Consider the following 26,433-nt stretch of genomic DNA (forward strand, 5'->3'; position numbering starts at 1 on the left):
TTTTAGCAAAGCACAGCACAGTAATGGGCACGCAATGAAATCGGCTTTCGCATTACTTTTCCTCCCTGCGACAAACACTAACTTGTTTCACAGGTAGATTTTGCAGCCTGTACTGTATTTTTTTTTTTGCCAAATTTTAACTGCTGCTGCCAAGCATAGTTACAAATAACGATTTCTGCACTTACGTAGATGGCTATGTATATTTGTGTTTTATATTGATAACTAAATGTTTGCATAAAAGCATGTTAACAAACTTCACATATCTGAAAAATTCTACCATCAAATCTGCTGTCCTATTTAAGGGCATGAATTGGACCATGAATTACCCAATTAAACAGAAACACGACTGACATTAAGTCTTCAGTATTGTCTGAAACACAAATTTTAAATTTAGAATTAAATCTTAGAGTTAAAAAACAAAGCAAACCCAAACAATATATTCAATTTTTCTAATTTTTTTTTCATCCCAGGATGAATTTGCCTTTGGATTCCTATCTGCTTTACTTGTCTGCCCTTTGGAAATTGGTTGTTCAGATGTTGCAAACAACTTTGGAGCCCACTAACTTTAGGGTGGGTACTAAGTGAATACTCATAGCATATTCATAACATAATGGAACCCTTCTTCAGGCTACAATTAACCACATTCTTTTTTTTACTTCCCAAACATTAAAATAATGTAGCTAGAAGTTACATTGACTTCTACCTCCATCTCCACCTTCCGAAAAGCTGGAAGTAATGAATTCTGTTTACCAAACACATATACATTCCACACTTACTAAAAGCACAAGAAAACAATTAAAAGAGATTACTTTTGATGGAGCCACCTTTCCAGAAATCAAAAATTGACTATTCATGCCCACTTTGAACCTTGTGAAATCTTTATGCTTTTTTTTTTCAAATGCACCATTACTAAAGATTCTAGTTTTCCAAACCCCTGAGCATCAAAGTTAACACTGTGTGACAGCTGCTATGTTCCAAACTCGTCACATTTAGTGGTCTGTAACAGGGTAAATGACACAATTACCTGCTGTAATTACTGTTACTGACAATATATTTTCCCTGGTGATTGGTCTATATGATTCAGAGTCGCTTATCTTTGTCAGTCCAATCCAAATCTCCATTTGCATGCGACTTTGATATTAACTTAGGAAGTATTTAAGAATTAGTTCCAATATCTTCCAAGACAGATATTTGGGACAGTGAGGATAGTAAAAATTCATCTTCTATTGTATCACTGAATAGTCCACCACAGTCTATGCCTTTAATGTTGTTTTGCATTAGAAAATAAGCATTTATAATGAAAATAGGTTTTCCATTTAAAGTAAATGGTTATTTGTTTTATTAATATATTGGAAGACACACTTACTGAAACACATAAATAAAATGAAAGAATAAAATGCAAATAAGTAAAAAAGGTAAAAAAATATGTGATAAACATTTGAAGATTTATCTTCTCATGACAATTTTAAAGAATCCTTGTAGAAGACAACAGTGATTTTAATTTATAGTGGTGAGAGTTACAGGATAATCAAGCTAGCTGACTGCAAGTATTTCCCTGGAATACTTTCACTTTTAAAATATAAAATAGGTAAAATTCCTTGCTGTATTTCTTATATGAATATATGTATGGAAATCTAAAAAGACTGCAACATAGAGGGACTGCAGGAAACCGCACGGGAGCAGTTGTACCTACTATGTTGTACAGTGTAAACAGTGATACTTCCTTTTATATCGACCCGAATTTTCAAATTAAAGATGACAATTTGGCCAGTTTTCCTCCGAGCATCCTGAGAACAATCCCTGAGGACAAGTTCTGATATTTTTTCGCAGTATGACAGTATTTGTGTCTCCTTGCCAGCCTGCCTCTCCTGCCTGCCACAGAGAGGCCCTGCCGTCACTGGGGCATCTTCGACCTGGTAGAGGAACCAACGAACTCAGACAGGGCAAGTTCTGGAGCTGGAACTAGCTTTAGATGGGAATAGAAAGATAGATAAAGCACCAGTTTGGCTTTATCTAAATTATTGGTGCTATGCGTTTGTGCAGGACCAGCCATGGTCTGGCTATGGGGTCACCAGCAAATTTCAGTGTGAAATAGAAGTAACACACAGAACAACAAACGTAAGCCTTTCTTTGGGATTACACACAGAAACACAGATACCGAGTGAGTCAGTGAAGTGGATAAGCCCAATATGTTTACTTTGTGCGCCAAGACATTTCAGGGCAGATTTCAGCATAATTTATGTGCGAAGAAGGACTAGCAAGTATGCAACTCCTGCTGTGGTTAACAGGTTTTACAACATGGTTAAGTATGGCCACTACTCCAGCACAAGCTGGAAGAGAGCTTTGTAGCCCTAAAGGCTACTTCTGAGTTCTTCTGGCTGCAGCAATGAGCTTTCAGTTTAACAAAACAGTTTGATGCAAAGGTAATTTGTTTTAATAAGTTAAAATCATCAGTATAAAAGACTAACAAAAGGGAATATTATTGCTAAATTTGTCCCAGAAATCAAGCCTACACAGTATTTCCAAACCATGGCAAATACTAAACTACAAACCTTTTAGTGTTCACTGCCAGTATAAAACAAGAGTTAAAGAAACAATTTGCCATTTAGCATACAGCAGGGTTAGTCTTTTTAAGATTTCACAAAAAACAAAGGATGGTTACAAATTGTTTCAGGAGCCACTGCTTATTGGACTTCCCATGTTGCATGCAGTGGAAATCAGATTATAAAGAATTAAGTTTCCATACTCACCGATTGTCTGAACAGAAATAATTCAAAGATTGCTATACATCCAAACAGGAAAATTCCATATTCATTTAAAAGAAAAAGCCTCTGAAGCCCTAGACAAAACTAAAAAATTTCATGTCTCCTTTTATGAGTTTTGACAGACAGGCAGTTATCTTTCTCATCCTCGGCCTTTTCTCATGACTGCATTACCTTATGATTGGAAACATTTTTCAACAGCAGAGTGCCAACAGACTAAAACATGATGACCATATACTGCCAGCTGTATCTACTGCCCTCAAAACCTGTGCTAATTTCTATCGTAGCTCTAGTGACCTTCATTTTTATTGCAAATGCATAGAAAACTGCTGACTTGAATACAACACAACCACATAACCTTAAATAACTCCACTGTTCCTGTTTAAAAGCTATCTCTTTCTCATGCAGTAGCTGCAGTCTCTCACTGACCTTGGCTGGAGTCCTTTGAGGACAAGCTAAGCTCTGCAGGCAGGAGAAGATCACCAGCTGGCTCTGACACAATCAGCTGTGAGCTTTCCAACTTCCCTCTATTAAACTGCATTCTGTTCTGGCTCGCTCAACAAGACAGCAGCAGATTCCCATCTCCTGATCCAGGAAGATTCTTACATCTTCAAAGAAACTATCCTCATGGCTACCTATAATCTTTCTTGATCTTTGCAGTCTATCTTTTGCAGCCTGTGATCATTTGAAGGAGGACAAACCAAAAGAGGTCCATCTGTGATAAGAAGTCATGTTGTAGTTGAGCTCCATAAAAAATAAGCCTGTAAATTCTCCTTTCCTACGCTAATTCTAACTCAAAGCCCTAAATTCTTCAGGCATCAACCAAATGGGGCAGGAGACCTGCATGGATGAACAAGAAGCTCCTGGCAAAACTCAAACAGAAGAAAGTGTACAGAAGCTGGAAAAAGGGACAGGCCACTTGGATGGAATATAGAGATATCGTTCAAGTATGCAGGAATGGAACTAGGAAGGCCAAGGCCCATTTGCAGTTTAATCAGACAACAGAGGTCAAGCACAACAAAGGGGGCTTCCTTAAATACATCTACAACAAAAGGAAGACCAGGGAAAATGTGGGCCTGCTACTCTTTGGGACAGCGGCCTAAGGGACAAAGGATACACAGATTCTTTGAATGCCTTCTTTGCTCCCGTCTTTACTGCTAAGACCGTCCCTCAGGAATCTCAGGCCCTTGAGACCATGGAGAAAGTCTGGAGAAGGGAAGACTTTCCTTTGGTGGAGGAGGATCAGGCTAGGGACCTTTTAGACAAACTTGACACCATGGGCCCCGAGGGGATGCACCCATGAGTGCTGAGGGAGCTGGCAGATGTTATTGCCAGGTCATGCTCAATCATCGTTGAGGATCACAGCGATCAGGAGAGGTACCCGAGGACTGCAAGAAAGCCAATGTCAATCCAGTCTTCAAAAAGGGCAAGAAGGAGGACCCAGGGAACTACAGGCCACTCAGCCTCACTTCCATTCCTGCCAACGTGATAGAACAGCTCATCTTGGACACCATCTCCAAGCATATGAAGGATAAGGTGGCGATCAGCAGTAGTCAGCATGGATTCAACAACGGGAAATCCTGCTTAACCAACCTGATAGCCTTCTGTGATGGGATAACTGGCTGGGGAGAGGAGAGGAGAGCAGTGGATGTTGTCTACCTTGACTTCAGTAAGAGTTTTGACCCTGTCTCCCGTCACATCCTCATAGGCAAGCTGAGGATGTACAGGCTAGATGAGTGGACAGTGAGGTAGACTGAGAACTGGACGAATGACAGCAGCGCAAAGTCTAGCTGGAGGCATGTATCTAGTGGTGTGTACCAGGACCAATCTAAGGTCCAATCCTGTTTAGTATCTTCATTAATGACCTGGATGATAGGACAGAGTGCCTCCTCAGCATGTCTGCCGATAGTACAAATCTGATAGGAGTGGCTGATACACCAGAGGGCTGTGCTGCCATTCAGAGAGACCTTAGCTGGCTGGAGAAATGGGCAGAGAGGAACCTCACGAAGCTCAACAAATGCAAGTGCAGAGTCCTGCACCTGGGGAGGAATAACCCCCATGTACCAGTACAGGCTGGATACTGACTGAGTGGCTGGAAGGCAGCTCTGCAGAGAAGGACCTGGGAGTCCCAGTGGACAACGGGGTGACGAAGAGCCAACAAAGTGCTCTGGTGGCAAAGGCGTCTAACAACCTCCTGAGCTGTATTAGGAAGAGCACTGGCAGCAGGTCAAGATCCTTCTCTCTCTCCACTCTGCCCTGGTAAGGCCATACCTGGAGTACTGTCTCCAGTTCTGGGCTCCCCAATACCTGGAGGGGGCTACTGCAACAAGTTCAGTAAAGGGCAACTAAGATGAATAGGGGATCGGAGAATCTCTCCTATGAGGAAAGGCTGAGAGGGCTGAGACTCTTCAGCCTGGAGAAAGGCCGGGGGGGTCTTATCAATGCCCAGAGATATTGTGAAGTCTCCATTCTGGTAGATATTCAAAAGCCATCTAGTCATGGGCCTGGGCAATAAACTGATAACTGATGCCAAGTTGTAATAAATTGCAAGTTATTATTGCTTCCATCAATATTCAGCATATTGGTCACTTATAAATAATTCAGCTCCAAAGCTATAAAGTTAAATTCCATACCAATTTATTTGTAGTTAGGACTGTTTGATCACCATTTATTTTAATGTGTTATTGAGCTATTAATAGGACATATTTTTACTAGGTAACTAATTATAAAGACAAATGTCCATTTCCACAGTATCAAAGTGTGGCTTACATGGCACAGGTAATTTAAACAGTGGTAACTCTTAGAAGTCCACTGCTACAGGGATTCTGAATCAATACTCTCTGGATAAATATTCTCTTGATCTTGCATGTCATAGGAAGTGAAACTATTTCAGATTGCTTGCTATCCAGAGTAGTTAAGCGCTGGCTTCAATATGCTCAATAGTACCTCAATGAAGAGGTACTACAGGAGACAACTGACAACCCAAATCCAGCCCTCTTTGCCCAGATCAGTCACTCCCAATTCCACTAGAATGAACAGATTAATGGACAAAAGGGGCATGTTGAAAGGAGGAAAAGCTTTATTCCATTAGTTTTCAGGTGGCATAATCCAGAACAGGTCCAGGTTAATGTACTATTCCTGTGACAAAGCCAAGGCAGTAATGTTTAGATAAGCAAAGAATCGTAACTACTTCATAATTTAAAACTTCCAGATAGGAAGCCCTAAAAACTTAATGGAAAGGTTCCAGATAAGTTACTCCAGAAATTACTGCTTGGATTCTTTTTTTCCTCAGTCTCATATTCCTTACCAACAGATGTACTATCATCAAAGCAAGAACCATCTTCAGGAACCGCAGAAATCTCCTTTAGTATTGGCCATCCTCTCTCACTACCATTACACTAATTCCCACAGTCCAACTACCATCCAGTAGCTGGGATGAACAGATGAAGAAGTCTAGTACAGATGATACTACATGTACTCTTTGATTTGTTGGACGTAAACTCATTAAAAGAAAACCAATCCTTATCTGACCTTATTGCTGCTGTTTGGTTGCTAGAAATTCTGAGCGCTATTCAGCTCTAGATTAAGATACCTAAATTCAAATGTCTTATGTGTTATGGGCAGGATTCTACCACCTAAACACACTTGTATCTATTGAATCATATCTAATCTGGCACCACACGATATCTATCTAAGGCATCAACACAGGCTGGTAGAATGAGAAAGGCTCTAACAGCAGCTGGAAACCAGGCAGGATACACCACAGCACCTAAAATTATACTAGATCTATGACTGGAAAACCAAACCTATCTGCAGATCTCAATGTCCCCATTTCATGACATTCATGAGAACGACTCAGCAAATGTAAAATAGACAACTAGGATTGGATTGAATTGCCCACATATAGGAGTCTTGAGCCTCCTGAGAGGCCTAACTTGTACCCAGCTGTCACTCAAGAAAGGCGTAAGACCAACACTGTAGGTCTTGTATCAGATCTAGTAATCCCATGATGACAGCTTGGGTACCCTACATCATCTCAAACAGCACCAGAAACCTATAAGTAGATGGCTGAATTGTGCCCAAATGAATTGTGTCCTAGATCTCTTTTTATTAAGTGAGCTTAGATGAAGACATGTACATTTAGGGGTCTTAAACTTTCAGACTGATTCCCACCTCCTGAGTCAACCTCAGGAAGATTCTAACATGAGGATTCAATGCAATCAGTTGTGAAAATGAATATTCATTCAGTGCCAGATTGTTAGACTGCCTATTTTCATAATATACTCTGTTAATTTCACTAATTTCATTACATTTTTAATTTTCAGTTGTACTGTACTGACACAGCACAACTGCATTGTAGAAGCTGTCAAGTGAGAGTGGATTCTTGAGAGCTGGGAAGTGGTTCAGCACACCAAGAAATGGGATGTGCATTGGATGTCTATGGTAACATAGAGAAATATTAAGCAATGTTAATGTTTGAAAATGTTAAGTTTTGGAATTTTTAGATTTACTCCTTTCTGAGCCATTCTTTCAAAATGAGTATATTCTCAAATACATATCTGTACCTTCTTTTATAAATGGAAATGGAAAGCTTCCTCACCACCCTAAAAACATGAAATAATTAATTCTGATGTCTGCTCCTGCATAAACACAGAGTTCGAAAAGTATACAGAAGATGTAGAAATGCAAAGTAGTCAGAGAATTGCACTTGATAGAATAACTTTTATCATGCTCTGCACAGACTATTCCTAACATCAAAGGGAATCTAGTTCTATTATGCAATGATGCAGTGTCACTGAACTTGCCAGTAACACTTTTTTTTACATATTTTGTAAACAAATGATCTCTGAAAAGAATTAAGAATCCAATATGCAAGATCATACATTCACACATGTATTTGTCAAATGAATACATGTTGTGTTTATCAACCCAAATCACATTCCATCAAAAACCCTTGAAACATGTTGGGTTTTAATCAGTTGAGAAAGCAATCCTGCTATGATTAAATAGCCAGACAAACAGTTCTGATGAGGGTCAGTAACTGAGAGGGAAATAGAACCTAAAAAGTATGCTCTAAAAAGAAAAAAAAAAGTCTGGCTCCAAGTTAAAACAGCCTCTGAACTAAGATGTAAATAATAACTTGAATCAATACAAATATAGCATAAATGTATAAAGGCATAAATGCATATAGCAGATATATAATAATGACTTTTATTGTTATTTTAATAATGCAGTAACATAGCAATAAGTTCAGTCAGAATGATCAACCGTCCATGACCTTTGTGAATTATCTTACAGCTAGAAAGTTAAAATTGTAGAACATAGGACAGATTTTTTTTCCTGAAATAGACTTGGGAACTTTATGTGAACTCAAATTCTATAAAGTAGAAGGAAACTGTGCCCAGTGAAGGAAACTAGAATCAAATGGGATTTGAGTTGAAAATGTTCTGTGCATACAAGCTAACTTCCAGTCTACTGCCAACGGCAATGCTGAATGTATAGTCATATACCGTTACTTTAGTGAGTTTTAGATTACACAGAGTTTAATACTGTTTTATAAGGCATGTGTATTCATACTGTTGCTAACATCATTGGCGAGGCGGGAGTGGGAGAAATCACCAATATCAGAGACAGAAAAGACAGATGGTTCATCTTGCCCACATCATTACAAATCCACAATTGCTCATCCTATTTTCTCTAGTGGTTTGCTGACTAAAACATTTCTTTACTCAAGCCACAGGATTTCACTACACTGATGCTATAACAAGCCACAGCATGCTTATTTATTGTTCTGTCCCTTGCACCATTCTGTACAATCATTATTAGTCTTTATTTAAACAGAGTCAATGAGCTCAGCTGTTGTACAAGCTGCAGAACTTGAGGATAACTTGAAATGCTTGTTTCATAAAAATATCAAGGGGAAAACAGGAAGAAATTAGCCACATTGTTTTTACTATTATGATAATGTCTGGTATTGCTGTATCTGAAAATAACAAAGCTGCTGTACTAAATTAAATGACAGTCATCTGAAGTCACAAAGATTGTTTTTCTTTTTTAAGCTTCTTTGCAGCAGTGGAGGGTATAGAGTAGTTATGAATAAAGTTGCATCTTGTAGCCAAATTTAGGTACTTATTAAAATATGACCTCATTTACCAGTGTGGTGAGTACTATCAGTTCCTATTATCCTCATGCTGACTTGTGGATGCCCTTGTGTGTCTGAAAAAGCAAGATGATTTTATACTGTTCATTATGTAAGGATGAGTGTGCAACCATAAGCACAGAAGCTGCATGATTTCACTCAACTCGAGATTCCATCAGTCTTATAATAGCTTTGCTCCACAGAAACCCAGGCAACTATACCAATCCAAGCATGTGGTGGAGGTCCTAAGATGGTAACCCACATTCCTCACAGGTAAACTAGATTTTACTCTCAATTTTAAATAAGGAGAGGCAATTCCTTCCAGCTTCCCAGAACTCATATAGCTAGAGCAAAACTAATAAATCACAATACTATAAAATACCCACACTTCATGGTTAACTGGAATCCACTTCCTACCAATGTATACTGGTACAAATCCACTTTCAGTCACATGTCAGAACCCTTAGTAGCTCTTTTCTTGAATACCTAGAAAAGCATTGGATGTCTAGAATTTTAACTGTTGTTAAATTCCAGTATCCTATGGACTGAAAATGTTAATTTTACTTTCAGCTTCCTCACAAGCACATCAACAAAACCTTTTCTGGAGTATCTTTGCCATTAAACATCATTTCTGTGGTACAATATAGGAAAATAGGTGATTTTTCAAACTGTTAGTGTCCCAAACAATTGATGGATTCCTAAGTCAAAAATAAACCAAGGAAACCCGCATGGAAGACCAAGGTCAGATGCACTTTCATGAACTTCAAGTTCATAGGGAAATGGAACCATTCCTCTAAGTATACTGGAATACCAAGGTAAGAAAAACATAAAAAGCAAACCCCAAAATTATGTGACAGGGACTGTACTGTCCCCTCCAGAATGGTTTTGTCTTGCAAGAAGCAGAGGGTAGCAACTGGGGAGCTAGCAAAACCTCTAGTCTAGGGATCTGAGTCACAAACAGATCACCAACAGTGCCTGCTTAAATTTCAAGTTCCTCCAGCTACCAGGCTGGTTGTTTCCAAGCTGGGACATCAGAGCTTGGGGAATAGTAATGAACATCACTACCATTATAATGGCATGACCTCTATTTTTTCACAGACATCCTCAGAAGGCTTACTTTGTAAATAAAGCATGAATGTAGGAAAAGGTGGTAAACCCTACTTTTGGCTATACACTGTATTAGAAAGTTTAACACTTTTATTTCCTGGCTGGAACGATAGTGAAAACTGAAAACCAAACAAAATAGTATCATATATACAAGTGCTGAACAGGCTAAATATGACAATCCTTTTTCTGTACATAACTTTCCACTATGACCAAGGGCCTTTGTTTCGGAGTCAGCCCACAATTCCATTAAAGAGTTGTGTTGTGGGTCAGAGGTAATAAGTTAATGTCAAAAAGCAGAGTCTATTGATCTGCAATCATGCACATTTTTCCCCCACACTTTCTCATAAATTACTGACATCTTTCAAGTAGTTATTAGTATTATTGTTATCACATTCCCTACTTTTTGCACATTTGTCATCATTATGTAGGTAAATGTGTAGTTTTCTCTTTAAATCTTTCCCGTATGTCAAGTCAATCACCTCAGACCCTCAATTATTTTAATGCTGTTCTTGGAATTTCTTCCACTTTGCAACAGATTTGTGATTTAATTTGAACTGAAAAATATGCAGAGTTGCGAGCATTCCAAAGAATTAACATTTCAGGTGTCACTCAATTTGCTACTGCCATGCTTCTTGGCAATTTATGTGGAAACAATTATTAGCCTTCAATCTACTGTGAGAGGCCATTCCAAAAACATATTAAATGCTACTGAATCCATTGACAATGTTTAGGAAAAAAAATATTGTCAGAGTAATTTCTGAGACATGTAAATGACTTAGATATGCTAAGGGCATGGGAGCAAAGTCCAGCTGGATTCACTCAGCTAAAGCCCAATGAGTCTGACATAGGTTTTCCTTTGCGTTCAATAGGCCTTCTGTATGGCCAACTTGGGGAGAAAGGAAAGAAAAAAAAAAAAAAAAGGCCATCAATCTATTCCCTCCATTCCTTTCATTTCCAAGGAAGCGTTTTGTCCCTTCTGCTTGTTTAGACTCTGCAACTATGCCTCACTGAAGAACAATGTACCCTGTAACTATTCCCACCACAGTCATGAAATTGTACATAAAAACCCTTCATGATCTTCTTCAGAAGTCTAAAAAAAATGTAGAAACAAAAGTATGACAGTACTTAGCTCTAATGCATAATAGCGGCCTCACAGACTTAGAATCTGCATTATTTTGCCATTTCCTTCGACTTCAAAGCTATTTCTTTCTAAAAGAAAGTAACAGCAAAAATTCAGTGTCACTTGGCTCATATGAAAGTGAAAAGGAAAGACAAAATCATGCAGAAAGGATTTAGCAAAATGGTTATGAAGAGAGTTATAAAGTCTGCAAGCATTTAAAACATTTATGCAAGTGACTAACCCTGCACATGGGAGTAGTCCCACATAGCTGGGGTAACTGCTGAGATGGGTAAGGTTCGTCATGTGGCTCTGCCACGGTTTGGAGAAGTAGGCCACAATTTGCAACATGCCAGATACATTTTAATAATTAATCAGTTAAGACTTCACAAATATTTGCTGCCAGAGTGCAGTGTAATTTTAAAAGCTTGGTGATGTCAAGGTACAGGTCTGTAGATCACCCACTTCTGTTTAAAAAAGGAGAGAGAGAGAGAGAGAGAGAGAGAAAGGGAGTGCACGTGCGTGCAAGACAGCGAGTGTGTGAAAGAAGAGAGTGCAAGTGTACAGGAGAGAAAAGGAGAGTGTGCGCAAAGGAGAGAGTGTGCAAAGGAGAGGGAGGGGGATGAGGGAGGGGGTGAAGGAGGTTGGGGAGGGGTGGGGGAGAGGGAAGAAAAGCATGGAAAAGAATCTACAAAATACCCCAGATTATGGCATGTACAGGCATTACTTACCAAGGGAGGTATTTACAGAACCTGGTTTAGATGCTAACATAGTCCTTGCTGAGCCTTATCTTAGCGCTTGCTGAGCTTTAGCACAAGGCCACATGTGCAGAGAGAGTCAGCTGAAGACGTGGTTCTAGGATATTGGGGTCTCGAAATTAGTGGGAACCCTGGTGCCACACTCCAGCACCCGTAAGAGCGAAGCCCGAAGCTGCCCTCGGGGGAATCCTCTCAGCAGGCACCTACTGGCAGAACGGGTCCCCCTTTCCAAGCTGGCTGGAAAGTGAAAAATCAGAGTAGGCAGCCCACGAGACCATGCAGAAACAGAGCTTTCAAACAAGTTGTCTGGGCCTGGGAAGAGCCATGCTTTCTCTGCACCGTTACTTGCAACTTTCTCTACCTGGATATGATCTAAGGAGTAAAGGACGCTAAGAACCTCATAGGGTTTTCTTTCCTCCATTCCTTTTTTGATGGGTACTTAGGCAGGTGAGTGATCCCAAGGCAGGAAACAAAAGACGTGTTCAGAGCAGATGTGATTTTTTTTTTTTTCAATTGTGCAGGAAGGAAGATGTGTCATGCTGTTGAGAGCACTGTCCTGCTGGCTGTGGATTACCCTGCAACCTGGAAGACCTGGGGGTGACAGCAGCTGAATTCTTGCTTCTAGAAGGAAAACTTTTTTTTTTCCCCAGCCAAGAAAATAGCCTGAGCATTTTCTTTTTAATGCTAAATGGAATAAGGGTGTAAGTATATTCCATAAAAATACTAGGGCATTCAGATACAATCAGTGATGGTGCAGCATGGTGCTAAAAACTACCCCAGCAGAGAACAATGTCATTTTCTGCCTTCCTTCCCCCAGCACAACACCATAACACTTTAGGTTTTGCGAGACACAGTGGAAGGAGAATGAGACAATATGAATATAGAGGAATTATGGTAGCCTAGGGCATATTTTTACGCCATTAATTTGCAGTTTGTGCACCCATTTGGCATATGTGTGTAGCTTAGCACTCATCTCCCCTTTCATGACTATGATTGATTTTTGAACCTGAAATCAGTCACAAACAATAGATTTCTGTGTAAATATGGTTATGACTAATTCAGTCTAACCCTGTGATACTTGCTTCTAAGACAAGTACAAATAACAAAATCTTAAATTGATGTCTTCATTATATCCTTTGTTATATCCATTTGTGAAAATCAAAACGTAATTCAGATCTATTGTAACATTCACAATAAACATGCCATGAAGAAAGAGACTTAGCTGTTTCCAAAACAGTCTATATGTGGTCTAAATCAGTCTTTTGTGCACAGGACTCTAACAGAGATAGATAGTACAAATTTCTTTTCAAATGTCTCACGTAGGAGAAAAAGCCCCTCAATGTCACTGATTTTATACCTCTTTTCTATTTTGATCAATGACTGCTAAATTATATGTGTGTGCATGTATGTATCCAAATGGAACAATAAGGCATTTTACATAAATCTGCCAGCAAGCTGCATGGACATCACTCACATAATACCTGTCTAATCAAGGTTTGTCTATAATTTTTCAACATCTCCTTCCCATACTTCAGCTATCCTGTGCAAACAATGACATATTAATGCCGAGCTACAGAACGTTTTCTTCCTACTTTGTAACACTGCAGAAGATGGGCTACCAAAGTTTTTGCTCTAGTGTACAATAAACTCAAATTGCCTATAAGATGAACAAAGACTTGCCAAACACTTTAAATTCTGTAAAAGATAGAGGAAGGCTGAATAACTAAATTTAGTTGCAGACATTGGCAAAATTAAAAACGCATTGGACTCTGTACACAAGCGCTGAGAGGCTAGGACAGGACTGCATACTACACGGCTACATCAACTTGAATCCTGGGCACGGGGTCCCTTTTACTGCATGCTGCTAGTACCAAGCTGCCCCCAAGACAGCTCAGGATCCTCTCTGCACACAAGAGAGCAATGTCTGAGACACTTCTGCAGCATGGTTCTCATGAGTTGTTGGCAACATGCATCTTTATAATTTACAATACCCTTTTACAGTAGCTGATAGCTGAGAGTATCAGCTTTCATAGCACCAGCTTTCCTGGGGAAAACAGAAAGGAGTTATGTTCTATAGAACCCACTTTTTGCAAGAATCATGTAAAACAAAGCCTCTCTGATCCAACAATTTTAAAGATATTTCGTATATCAGTGCCAGAATCATTTTTTAAATTATCATTCCTTACACAGACATTTTTCCCACTTCTCATTTTTCCCAGATGTAAACACCAGGTTTTTGTATTCACAATAGAATACACCAGCTATTACATGCAGCTTCTACAAAAAGCCTGATTGTTAGAGCAAAAAAGAAAAATGGAAAACCTGAAATTTCTTTCAAAGGACAGTGCTCAGCCTTACTCTCATAGATATGCCAAGTTAAACAGGTTCTTCACAGAACCTTTCAAAAGCACTTCCTCAGCTCACAGAGCTCTAAGTCTCTTGTTCTGTCACGATTGCTTTTCTCCTTACTGTTTGGCTTTTTTGCCAGATAAAAAAACTTAGTTCATTCTCTTAACCTCCACAGCTAGCACCATCATGACAAAAAACAAAGCCTAACTAAAATTATTTCCAGATGCAGTGAATGGTCCAAAAGCTCAAGACGCACACAGTGAGGTGTGCTGGCCAAGTTGGAAGTTATCTGGATTCTCAAAGACTTTTACTCTCTGCTTTCTACAAATCATAAGGGGCAGATGAAAGTGATGGGTCTGCATGGAGCAAATGAACATTTGGGCTTTTTGTTTGTTTGTTGGGAGGAAGGATGAAGATACAATATAGATAAATGTAACTGCCTAACCTAAACCTGTCGGACTGTCTGTAGAACATCACAGAACTGTTATCATCATTAACTCCTTCCAGTTAGTATTTAGCATGGATTAGTTAACATACACAACTTTCAGCTAAGTAGTGGAAACCAAATCAGTGTTTGTACTACAGAGAAGAGTTGCTCTTTGTCAGAACACAGCAAGTTTCTTCAGGATAGACAATGTCAGAAAATTAGGTAGTGTGAAACTTTTACAAAGTTCATGTTAAACCCACAGCAACATACCTTCATTATTTATGTTCATATTGCCTCTCACAATTATATCTAGACAAATGGGTGCACATGAAAGTCTCAGAAACTAGGAGCTTTAATAGATGGCAAAGCCAGTGAAAAGTGCATGCTCAACCAGAGGTGAAAAAAATACAGCAATTATATACATTTGCCACTGGCTCAAACGCTGTAATTTCAACGCTCTCAGTGACAGTCATATAGACAAAAACAAGCACACTGCCCTTTATTGATCAAAGTAAAATTCTTTAAAAGTATCCTGTGTTTCACTCAGTCATTGAAACGTAATCAACTTTTCAATCATTTGTTATTCGATTAAAACGTCACAGAAGAATCTCACAACGTATTTCACTAACTGACCAATGGCTGCAGTGGAAATGCCCGGAGTAATTGTGGGACCATAGGAAAATCACAACCATTTCTTGTGTGACATATATGCTTAATTGTCATTAGTGGAAATTTTACCATCCAATTGGCATTGCTTTATCATGGTTGCTTCATAATATTCAAAATTCTCTACAGTTTAACTCCAGAAAAACTCCAGGTAGCATAACTATACCAAGGAAATATGTTCCAAATAATAGCAAGGGCATTGCTCAAACATAGAGAAACACTACACCACTTAGAAGTATTTCTGGCCTGAAGATGTCTTAAGATTTCACTTTCTTTTATTTTAGTTTTTTCCTTGTTTGAAGAGGTGGAAAAGAAATCATCTTTCATCCATCAGGCTGATTCCACAGGAAGCTATTATTTACAAATGTAGAGCCAAACTAGTTTTGGAATGTGAGGTCTGTAATGGATTTCTAGCAAGTTTTACATCAATTTGATAGACTATGTCAAGAGCTTTTGAAGTTCACTGAATTTCATAACAGCAGATTTCAGGAAAAACGGGGGTTGCTGTATGTGAAGCATTGAGAAATACCTTTATTATTTTTACAGCTATACCAAATGCTGCTATATTTATGATGGTTTACTGTTTGTAGAGTTCAGTCAGAATGGCAAGTTGAGGGAAACAAAACAGAGTCACACAGAATCATCACAGTGATTTGATAAGCTCAGTTCTAAAATAATACTAGCATTCAATAGGTAGTGAAACAACTGTTTTGCTCAGCTGAGTGTGTGGAAAACATGAGGCAGTGATTAGAAACATAATGGTTGCTTTGGAAAAGATCTGCTGCAAACAGACTGTAACTTGGTCCTTCAAGAACAGAGCTCACTGAAGTAAAATAATGCTTATCAGCATATGTAAGAGGAATGTCAACTACATACAAGGCAGTATGTACATAAATCACACACAGGTGTGTAAATCCACATCCCTGAGTGCTGTGCAAGTTTGGGCAAAGAAAGTATGCTAGTTTACAAGGAAGCTGTTTCTATATCAAGACATACCACTGATGCCCAAAAATGCCAAAACAGAATAGACAGGACTAAATAAATTTAAAACGAATTTTACAGTGACAGCTCCATCATTCTGAATATTCTCATCCATTTCTAGCTAGTACTAGTGAAACAAGTAACAAATAGTAATATGAAACAAGAAAGTTTTACTGAACACATATATCCTTTTATATAAAGAGCTAATGCATTCCTCTGTGCAAGTAAAAAAGCAGTATTATTTTGTTCACACACGTTTTTCTTCACTGAGAGAACGTGCCACATCTTTGAATCATATTTGCTTCATCTGTCTAGCACGAAAAAATACATTCCTCTAAGGAACACTTATAGTCAGCCTGGCTCTGATAAAGAGAGTTTTAAATGTTCAATTTTCATTTCATATGCCTAAAATACTTTGCAATAACACAAGACTAGAACACAGAAAGTCAGCGCCAATCCAAAGCTTCCTCTAGAGCATCCAGTAGCAGCAGAGCAGAAGGGAAGGTGTGGAGACAACACAGACCATGTAGTCCAGTGGCACAAAGTAGACAGATTTCTTGCACTCTGAATTCACAAAGAATTCAGCCAGAGAATCTCCCTGATGCAGGTGAATTCAAAACAAGGAAACAACTATACCTAATATGCAGGAAATTCAACTCCAACATTTGCAGAAGCGTCACTATATTCCAGTTTAAGATGTACTAGGATACTATAGGGAAACTGATTCCCTACAGCACTATTTTTGTTCTCTTCCCCTTCAGCCTCTTGCCTTTACTTTCTCTATCCACATCCAAAAACATGTACCCATGAGACAATCCAGACTGCTTTACAATTTCACATAAATGGTACAACATACACATAATCTCTAAAATGTATTAACTTTTGTGCACTGTATCCTCATAATTATTTTAGTATTTACTCTTCTTCACAAAATGTCTACATGCAGTGTTAATCTAACAGAGATTAACTTTATCTGATTAGTCATACCTGAATCATATCAATGCTCCTAAATACTACTATCCCATTATTTCCTTTCACAAATATACACCTCTTACCTGTACACGAATAATCATCAATCCGTATATATCCTGTTTTGCAGATGCACATAAAAGATCCTGGAGTATTTACACACATGGTATTCTCACGACAGTAGTGTCGTCCTTCGGCACACTCATCAATATCTGTGAATAAGGCAAAGAGGAAGACAAGTCAAATTCAGTTGTGTTCTTCAGTATCTCTCAATACTTTGTACTACTCACTTCCATCAGCATTAAGTTAAACTAAGAAATTACTTGAACCACCAAGCATTTTGGAAAGTCTTTTGGTGCTTTCCTTAAAACGACTGTTTGAAGTGTTCAAACAACAGGAGCAGCACAACCTTTTTGTGAACAGCTGTTAGTGGAGTTACAAAGAAGATTACATTGGCTTAGATCTTCCCTAAGCCCTTTTGAAGCGCCTATGCTATTATTCCTATGATTTAAGTAAGACCAGCATGCAAGTCTGGGCTGAAACAGCAGACCAACTGCCTCAGCACTGCAATGTCGTCAATGTCATCACTCAGTACATCTGTATAGTCGTTGCAGCCATTAATACATAGGGATAAACCCACTACTATATGCATACCATATGCCTTTGATCTAACATGTATTGCTATTTGGGAAGGAACTGTAATGAACATGGTAGGTTCCGAAAAAACACTGGACCTTATTAGAACTTTCGCTTATAACTATAAAGTAACCAACTGGTATTTATTACATATATATGTAGATAGCCATATCAGAAAGGAACATGAAAGAATTTGATTTATATAAAGATCTGTTCTGATAGAAAAAAAATGCAACTCGATAAAATATTTTTGGGGATGGAACACTTGCTGTTCTATTACAGTCACAGAGCAAACTCTAGATTGCAGGCATGGATTTCAAAACCTGTCTAGTTTCAATACTCACTTTGGTTTAAAATTAGGCCTATCTCTTGTAGCAGCTTATATTTAAATGAAAAGATAGAGAAAGCACCACAAATAACATTGCACACTACTATAAGAAAAACTATATTAATTTGAAAGTGATTAGTAGCATTCTGTTCTTCTAATCCTAATGATAAAGCCAGTATCACCAAAATGTTCATTACAGCTAGTTGTACTATCACGCAATGCATCACTAAGCTTTTTTACAGAAGCGGGTTAAAAATCAAAAGGGTGGATTGCTGGGTTTGTTTTTTTCCTGCTTAATCATATCACATCAATTTTAATTTGCTACCTGTTTTCAATGATGCTTACAGCTTTTGGAGTTGAAAAGAAAACCTCCAGAACAAAGTGTTGTATTCCAGAGTTTCCTAATAGTTCAAAACAATAGCTTGGAATTACAAACTCGCATCAGGATTGATTTCTTAATGCTGTGATGCTAAATGTCAATAATGTTAACTGCTACACTCTACTCCCATTTATGCCAAAGTTCATCTCCCAATTCCTCCTCTTCTTCCTAGCTGCATTAAAGCAACAACTACTTTCCAACTGCACTCATTGCCTGCTTTCCCCTTTAACCCCACAAAAATTTGCCTTATCAGCATGAAACCATGCAGCACATTGAACATTTGTGATTCCATTCTCATTTTTCAGTTTTGACAAAACCCTTCTACTTTCTAGCCCAGTTTATCTGACCCTAATTTGTCCAGTTCGGCACAGTGCACTGTTCCGTGGATTCTGCTGAAGAATCTGGGGACAGGTTTTGTATTTTAGAAGATACAAAGGTGTTGACTGTGAGTACTCAGTGCTGGGGGCCCAGCCTGTATTACACAAACCTACAGGTTCATGACCAACACACTTGAGCTGTTTTCCTTCCCTTCCTTTTTCTATAGGCTCTACAGGCATGGGGGAAAAAAATTCATACCAATATGACAGTGCTGGTTTAGAAAAGCAGTGGGAGTTTTCAAGTACATACATACACAATCATCAAACACTTATTTACAATAAGCACTCTAAGGAAGTACATTTTCTGAAAACCATCTAAGAAAGGCAGAAAAGAAAAGCTATCCCAACAGGCTGACAGAGGCAGTTGTTTTGTATGGAAAGCTGAAAATAGCATAAACCTCCTGAAGTACCAAACTTCTGCAGAAACAAATGTACAGGTCAAGAAAACAGTCAGTACTTACAAGGTGTACCACAGTTGCTACCACAAACGATGCAACTTGTGTCTTTCATAATTCCAGCTCACAACTCCATGTTAAATCAATGGTGTAAATTTATATTTAATAATATTGGCCTTTAAATAATTACTGGTCTTATATTCTTGAGGTCAGACTGCCTGTGAGCCGGCTTTGGCACCCCCAGACAATTCTAGTTAAAGATCCAAAGCCTCAAAAATATTAAATAGAAGTTTCTTAAAATTATACTAATGATTGTTTTGGCAAGTAAAAAGCCACAGGAGACCTAAAAGTCTAATGTTTATTAAAATTTTACAAAGAAATGTTTAAAGCCAAAGCTACTTTTGTTCTAACCTCTTCATATGGAACTGTTCTAAATAAATCCTTCCTTTTGTTAACATATCACATTTTGAGGTTTTGTAAAACTGTTTTATTTAAAATTACTTTTACTTCAAAACTGTGCTTGTTCAATTACCACAAAAAATGAACAGGTTAACTTTGCATTGAAATGTTTCATTTGAACACTAATTTGCAAAGATTTGTCTGCATTTCTAAATTCTCAATAGATTACAAAACTCTTTTTTCCACCCAGCTCTCTAAAATGGCTGTAAGAAGCAAAAAGGAAATGATTATTATTGCTACTGTTATTGTATTTTATTATACAATACGTTACAACCTATATGTCATTATACTCTAATCAGGTGTCAAAACAGCATTGTCCTAAACTATGGACATGTGTTAAATAGGAAGTTGCTTTTTAAAAGAATTTTCAACCTTTGCATGAAATGACACATTGCTGCAAGACACAAAGGAGTGAAGATAGAAAGGGTAAACAGTCAAATGCCAACTTGCAGTTGCAAAACTAGATGCAGTGAGTGACCACACTAAAAACCCAGTGATTCTGCTCTCCTTTAGTACCTCATATGCAAGCTACATATACATTAGGTTTAGGCATTACAAATCAAGGAGGATTGAAGTGGGACATTTGTTCTCTTTAAAAGTCACCAGAACAAAAGTCTTTTTATCCTGCTTATTGGTTGAAACACTGGCTTGGCCTTTTCTTCACCTTTAGACACAAATGCGCTCAATACAATAGAAAACCTGATGCGTTTCAAAATCTAAGCAAGCCTACAACATTTATCTTAATTTTACCCTGCCAAAAAGCCTTGCTGACAAATTAATGTACATTAATGTCTTACTGTTTAGCCAATAAGATCCTGCAGTCAGTCAGTTCAATAGGGCGAATGCATCACTCCAGTGGTTTTGCACATTCAACAATAAAAACTTGTCTGCTTTAAGTCTGTGATGTGATACTGAGCCACCAGCTGTGATGTACTGGCACAATGTAGTCATGGAGATCAACCTGCTCTGTTCCCACTGGAACAGACGTGAGAGGAATTTTTGGAAAATTGGTTGGTACAGAAGTATTTGGTATGGTTTATTTATACTTGCGAAAACAACAAAAGCCTGCCTTCACCCTCCCAAACACCTTAACAAAATTTATACAAAATACATAATCCGAGTTTTCTTTCTTCTATACTCCTATCTGATTCCCCAGAGTGAAATTCCCATTTATGTTTTATAATCCCATTAATAAGAAGAGAATTTGACCTGCAATCTCTAAGTCATTACTGACCCAAGGCTCGTAACACAGATGTCAACAAACAAAGCCTCTCCTTGGGCCTCACTATCCATCACTGCCTGTAGCCAGCACCAAAGCCCGCCAGAACAAATGAGTCTGGTACTACCTCAGTAAATCTGGGCTGTAGAGTAAAGGGAAGGCTACTTCCAGAATAATGCCCTGCCTCCAGCCTCTTCCTCTGAAACTCAACAGTGTCTAGCGTAAGTGATCTCACTGCTTGCACCCAGAGAGGCCTATGATGGGTAGGGAGATGCTTTTGCAGGATTTTTAGCAACAAATAGCTTCAGTTCCCCCTTGAGGAGGGGGGGAATGAAGCATTGAAAGCTGTATTTTTTAAATTTTCTTTGGGAAGCATGTCAAAAAGTGCCTTGAACCCAATAGCACAATAAATTAGATTTACAATTTAAAAAAATCTTTTTTATGTTCTGCCTTGACAACTCATGAGCATAAAGCTCCAGGTTTGCCAGCCCTCCCATCAGCACACCTCTGTCCCAACCTGAAGGCTCTGTCGCTCAGGGGAGGGAGGCCAATTTCTCACCATTCCTATGCTGTCTTGGGCCTCTCTGCTGAGATTCCCAAAGATAGATGCCAATAACAACATTCAACATATAAAGATCCTTCAGATCCTAATTTTTATCACTACTGACCTGATTCATATGGAAAAGGATAAGCTGGGAAAAGCTGACACTTTCTCATTCAGATCCTGACCCAGACAAAAGGCCTCATAAAATCAGCAGATGCTACTCACCCGCTAAGGGACTACAAACGCAGAGAATGAACAGTGACCAATCATAACAGCCACTACCAGGGAAAAGGGGAAATGTGGCTTTTAAAATAGTATGAGTCTTTTTAAGGAGATACAGGCAGAAGTATTATTTTAAATTTGTTTGTATCTGTCTTATGACTGGACTACCTCTCAGCTCTTAAACTGATGCCCATCACTTGCCCATGACCTGGTACAAGATGTAGCCATCCATTTGTGATGCACCACAGAGAGCAAGCAGTACACCACTCTGCGGCTCTACAACATCTCGTTTGTCTTTAAAGAAAGCCTCACGATCATGCAGTTTTTGCTTCAGATTGCTTTTTTTCCCTATGCTATCAGCCTTACTTCTTTCCACAAACCACTGTTTTGCCTTTTCTTCTGTAACTATTATTTAAAGCCTAGCCATTTGCTGCAGCTTTAATCTTTCTTCTAGCTCCTGCACCCTGGACAAGATCTCATAGAGAAAAAAAAAAATTGTCTTTTTTCTTTCTCTTTGTCTTCCCTTCACCTATAACAGTCTTCTTCCCACCTATCTCTGACATTAAGCTTTCTCTACTGTTTCCCGCCCTCACTCACTTTCTACTTGACTGACTTCACTCCCGTTTCCAGATCTTGCTCACCATGTTCCTCCCCGTCTTCAACCCTTCCCCTCCCTAGTTCCTTCTCCTTAAAAAAATAAAGGATAGACTCTTCTTCCATAACTTTGAAGCAAGCTCTCATCAGCTCACTCACCTGTGAAAACAGTTTTTTTTTCTTTTCACCAAACACACTGACTCAACCTCAAACTCTTCCAGTTCCCTCAGTGTCTAGAGCTTTAAAACTCCTCAAATCATTGCTCCAATGAGAATGCTACTAGTGCTCACTCCCCCCAACCATAACTCAGAGCTCCTGTTCACACTCCGCTCACTTTCAGCTACAACTTGCATATCTTGCATGCTCACAGAAGTGTGTCTCTGTGTCTCCGGTGCATGCCCTTCTTCTCACCGCACAACACAAAGTCCTGTCTGGAAGGACAAAATACCTGAGGGCTCTGGCACAGCCCTTCCTGCTTCCTCTTCCACTACTCCTAGGCTCTTCATCATCAGACAAACCTTTGGTTTAATTACCCTTTTATTCCAGTGAGTCACAAATTCATCACTGTACTCCTGTTTTGCTTTGCTTTGCCAAATCCAGTACAGCTATTTTTCCATCTGACATATTGCACAGCAGATAATAACATCAACTTAAATCAAAACTATATATTTTACTCACAATTTCCCACATTATTTATCCCAGTTGATTGCACCATCATTGCCATTGCTCACACCCACTGTAGATAATCTTTGATTCTTTCTTCTCCTTCTATATGTAGCCCTAGGCTCAATTAATTTGGTGTTACCAACAGCCAGTAATAGGCCTAGCTGTAACAGCAAAGTTACCCAATGGTCATATGTTATCTATCTCTCTGCTTATTTTAATTGTATTATTATGTAACTTACTACAGCCTTTTTTTTTTTTGCTTGTCTTTGTGCAGTTGTGCAATTCTTCTCCCCTAAAAGAAAACATACCACATGTGAAGAAGGACTAAAATCTACTTAATCATAATGTAACTAACCTTGTGGATCAACAGATGAAGATAGAGGATAATCTACTACAAGAACGTACCCTTATGTATTAGGTTAAAACCAAAAAATAACCTTAAGTTATTAACCTTAAGACCACGGAGAATAAAGCCTTCCACCGTCAGTATCATACTGCTCCAGCAAAGAACCTGGGACACAACTCACTGCAACAACACAAAGGAAGGGTGAGAACTTAACACCAGGGGAAGGGGCAGTTACTTCTGTCTATTGATTTTACGGAAACATTAATGGTCCCTAAGAGGAACTGAGAGAGTTGGATTATAAGCATCAGCACTGACGTAAATGGACTAATAACAGGTTGTTACAGCTTCACTAGATGGATAAAGCATTAGATTTAAAATAAACTCTAATTATTGGATCCTCATATAAGGTATATTCCCTTTTTTGCCCATAATGAAACTGCACACAACACACACACATATCTTGGTGCCTTTCCCTTCAGAGATTATTACATTTCTGACTTTTGCTTAAGTTCATGTTTTCTCTGTCCCCATCATGCAGAACGAGAATGGACTATTAGAACAGAAAGTACTACTAAAATAAAGGCGAAGTCACTCAAGTTCTACATTCCTTGACACAAGCTCTATCTAGCTGATAAAGGGCACAATTCAACATTATAGGATTTCAGAAATCTAATCTTTAACAGTGATTAAAAGTTGGCTTGTTTTTATTTCAACTGGGCCCAATTTTTCGAAAGGATGCGTAGACAGACTGTTGAGATAAAACTGTCTTTGTTAAAGTATGCAAGTAGGAGATATAGTTCAACATTTACCAGTGCAAGTGAGACACTTGAAAGAAACTGAAATCTTCATCATTGTCTTATCAAAACATTACCGGACCCCAAAGAAATTACACAGTTAAAAAAAAAAATCACACGAGAAATCTTTGAAAACAAATACTGTCTGCCATCATGTAATGTTTTACTTGGCAAACGGCACCTTCTTACTATTTAATATCTTATAATTAATTCATATGGTAGTGTATACACAATAAAACAAGTAATTATATATAGTTATCTGTCAGACATGGAAACACCCCGAGGGGCTTTCCTTATGCACCAGTCTGATGTAGATGCACACGAAGAATATAAAGGATGCTGTATACGGTTAATCAGTGAATTTCAAAATTGAGAATAATTTTTTGCAACTGCAGTTCATGATCTTCCCCCCGCCCCAGCACTGCATTGGGTGTTTAAACTTAAATTACAAAACAATATTTTTTTTTTCACTATGACAACTCTTCTTAGCATTTTTCAATTACGATTTTCAAAAACTTAGAAACACTTGCAACTGTTCTGTTAATGTTCTTGCTTTTTTCTTTTTAAAAAGGAGAATAAGATCAAGGAGAGACTATTTTTATACTGAAACTATAAATATATATCAGATTCTTCTCGAGAAGAATAAATTAATAAAGAAGAATAAATGGCAATATCGCAACCCATGTAGCCTCTCTTGAGAGGCTGTCACACTAGTTTCAGTATCATAACAGATATAATCACTGAGGTTACTATTCCTTTGCATACTTTATAAAAGGATCTTTATTTTAACTTCAGTTTGGTTTAACATCTAGCACTTGTGTGATCACTGTAGCTCTTGGGGACTGAACCACTATATACCGTAAGACATGCACTGCACATTTGGATAGAGGTTTTAAATGTTATCTAAGGAAACCAAACACCCAGCTCTGGGTAATTTTCAGTAGAATGAGAGCATCTGATTTACACAGTAGTCACCTCCCAGCTACTAATAAAAAATGGAATTAAAGGTAAACAAGAACAAAATTAAGGTGCTTTTTTCTTTTCCTCGAAGATTTAGGTGATTTCTATGAAAAACTTCACCTTAATTTGTAATTTAAAAAACAAAATGCAGCATATGCTCTTATTGCTGGGGGAAAACAATTGTCCTCCGTTTAAAAAAAAAAAAAAAATCTTACAAGGTACTAGGAGCACATTAGAGTTTAAAAGAGTTTGAGAGGCTCCCTTTATACAATTAGTTTCAAATTTTTTTCATCCTAAAAGCATAGACATGATAGATTCAGTCTGAACATCCTTCCTGTAGAAATAATCAAAAACAAATAACACTGAATCACATCCTGCAATACGTATATGTACAAGCTATTCCACACTTACAGACACTGGGTCTACCTGTACCCCAGAAGCACAGCATTCAGGAACACAACATATGTACTGGTGTCAGGGATGCTCCTTCTATGCTGGAAGTACGAAAATGCTTCATTATATTCCTAATAGCCATGATAAATGAGGACTTGGCCCACCCTCTAATCCACACTGGCACATTAAGACTGGTCCAATAATTCTTCATATGTAGATTTCTCAGTGACATAATGATGGAAATAAGCTGACAATTACTGCCTTTTTCAGAAAAAAATAAACATAATTTTTATGTTTAATTACTTTAATAGAGATTTTGAAATAACATTCTGCCCTCCTGGAATGAAAGCTTTTCTTTCTACTTCATTAATTTTTCAACCCAAACTGACAAAGTAATCATTCAAAAACTGGCAGCTGATAGAGATGGCAATCTTAATTTTGTAGTTACATGTGATACTACTGCCACATCCCACTCACAAAGTAGAATTTATGTAAGAAGAGAAGTTCAACTAATCTTCCCAGCTGTAAAATACTGACTATACTGTAGAGTTCCCATGCAGAGAGGACAGCACATACCCTCACGATCACGAGGCTAGCAAGAAGCCCAGTATTCTTTAATATAGACTTGCAGGATTTAAGGTAATATTCTTAAATATTCTCAGCTTTATCTCCATTTCAAATATCTTTTATTTATTTATGCTCTTCTTAATACTACATTTCTCTAAAGAGAAAAAAATGTTGTTGATTAGTGCACTTGGCCAATATAATGCAGAACGTATCCTACTCATTATTTCTTTTTATGTTCTGTAAGATTACTTCTTTTTATTACAGTCTGTAGAAACCAGA

At 38.2% G+C, this 26,433-nt stretch overlaps 1 protein-coding gene across 1 annotated transcript in view; it reads right to left on the minus strand.

Annotated features, from left to right (window-relative positions):
• The window catches only part of NELL2 (neural EGFL like 2), a 148,977-nt gene that overhangs the window by 45,916 nt on the left and 76,628 nt on the right, over window positions 1-26,433 (minus strand). Inside the window, exon 13 of the mRNA XM_062583812.1 lies at window positions 17,362-17,487. Within this exon, the coding sequence (XP_062439796.1) occupies window positions 17,362-17,487 (126 nt within the window). The remainder of the gene's footprint in view (window positions 1-17,361; window positions 17,488-26,433) is intronic.

The sequence above is a fragment of the Rhea pennata genome, chromosome 1, assembly GCF_028389875.1.
Source record: "Rhea pennata isolate bPtePen1 chromosome 1, bPtePen1.pri, whole genome shotgun sequence".
Taxonomy (NCBI): Eukaryota; Metazoa; Chordata; class Aves; order Rheiformes; family Rheidae; genus Rhea; species Rhea pennata.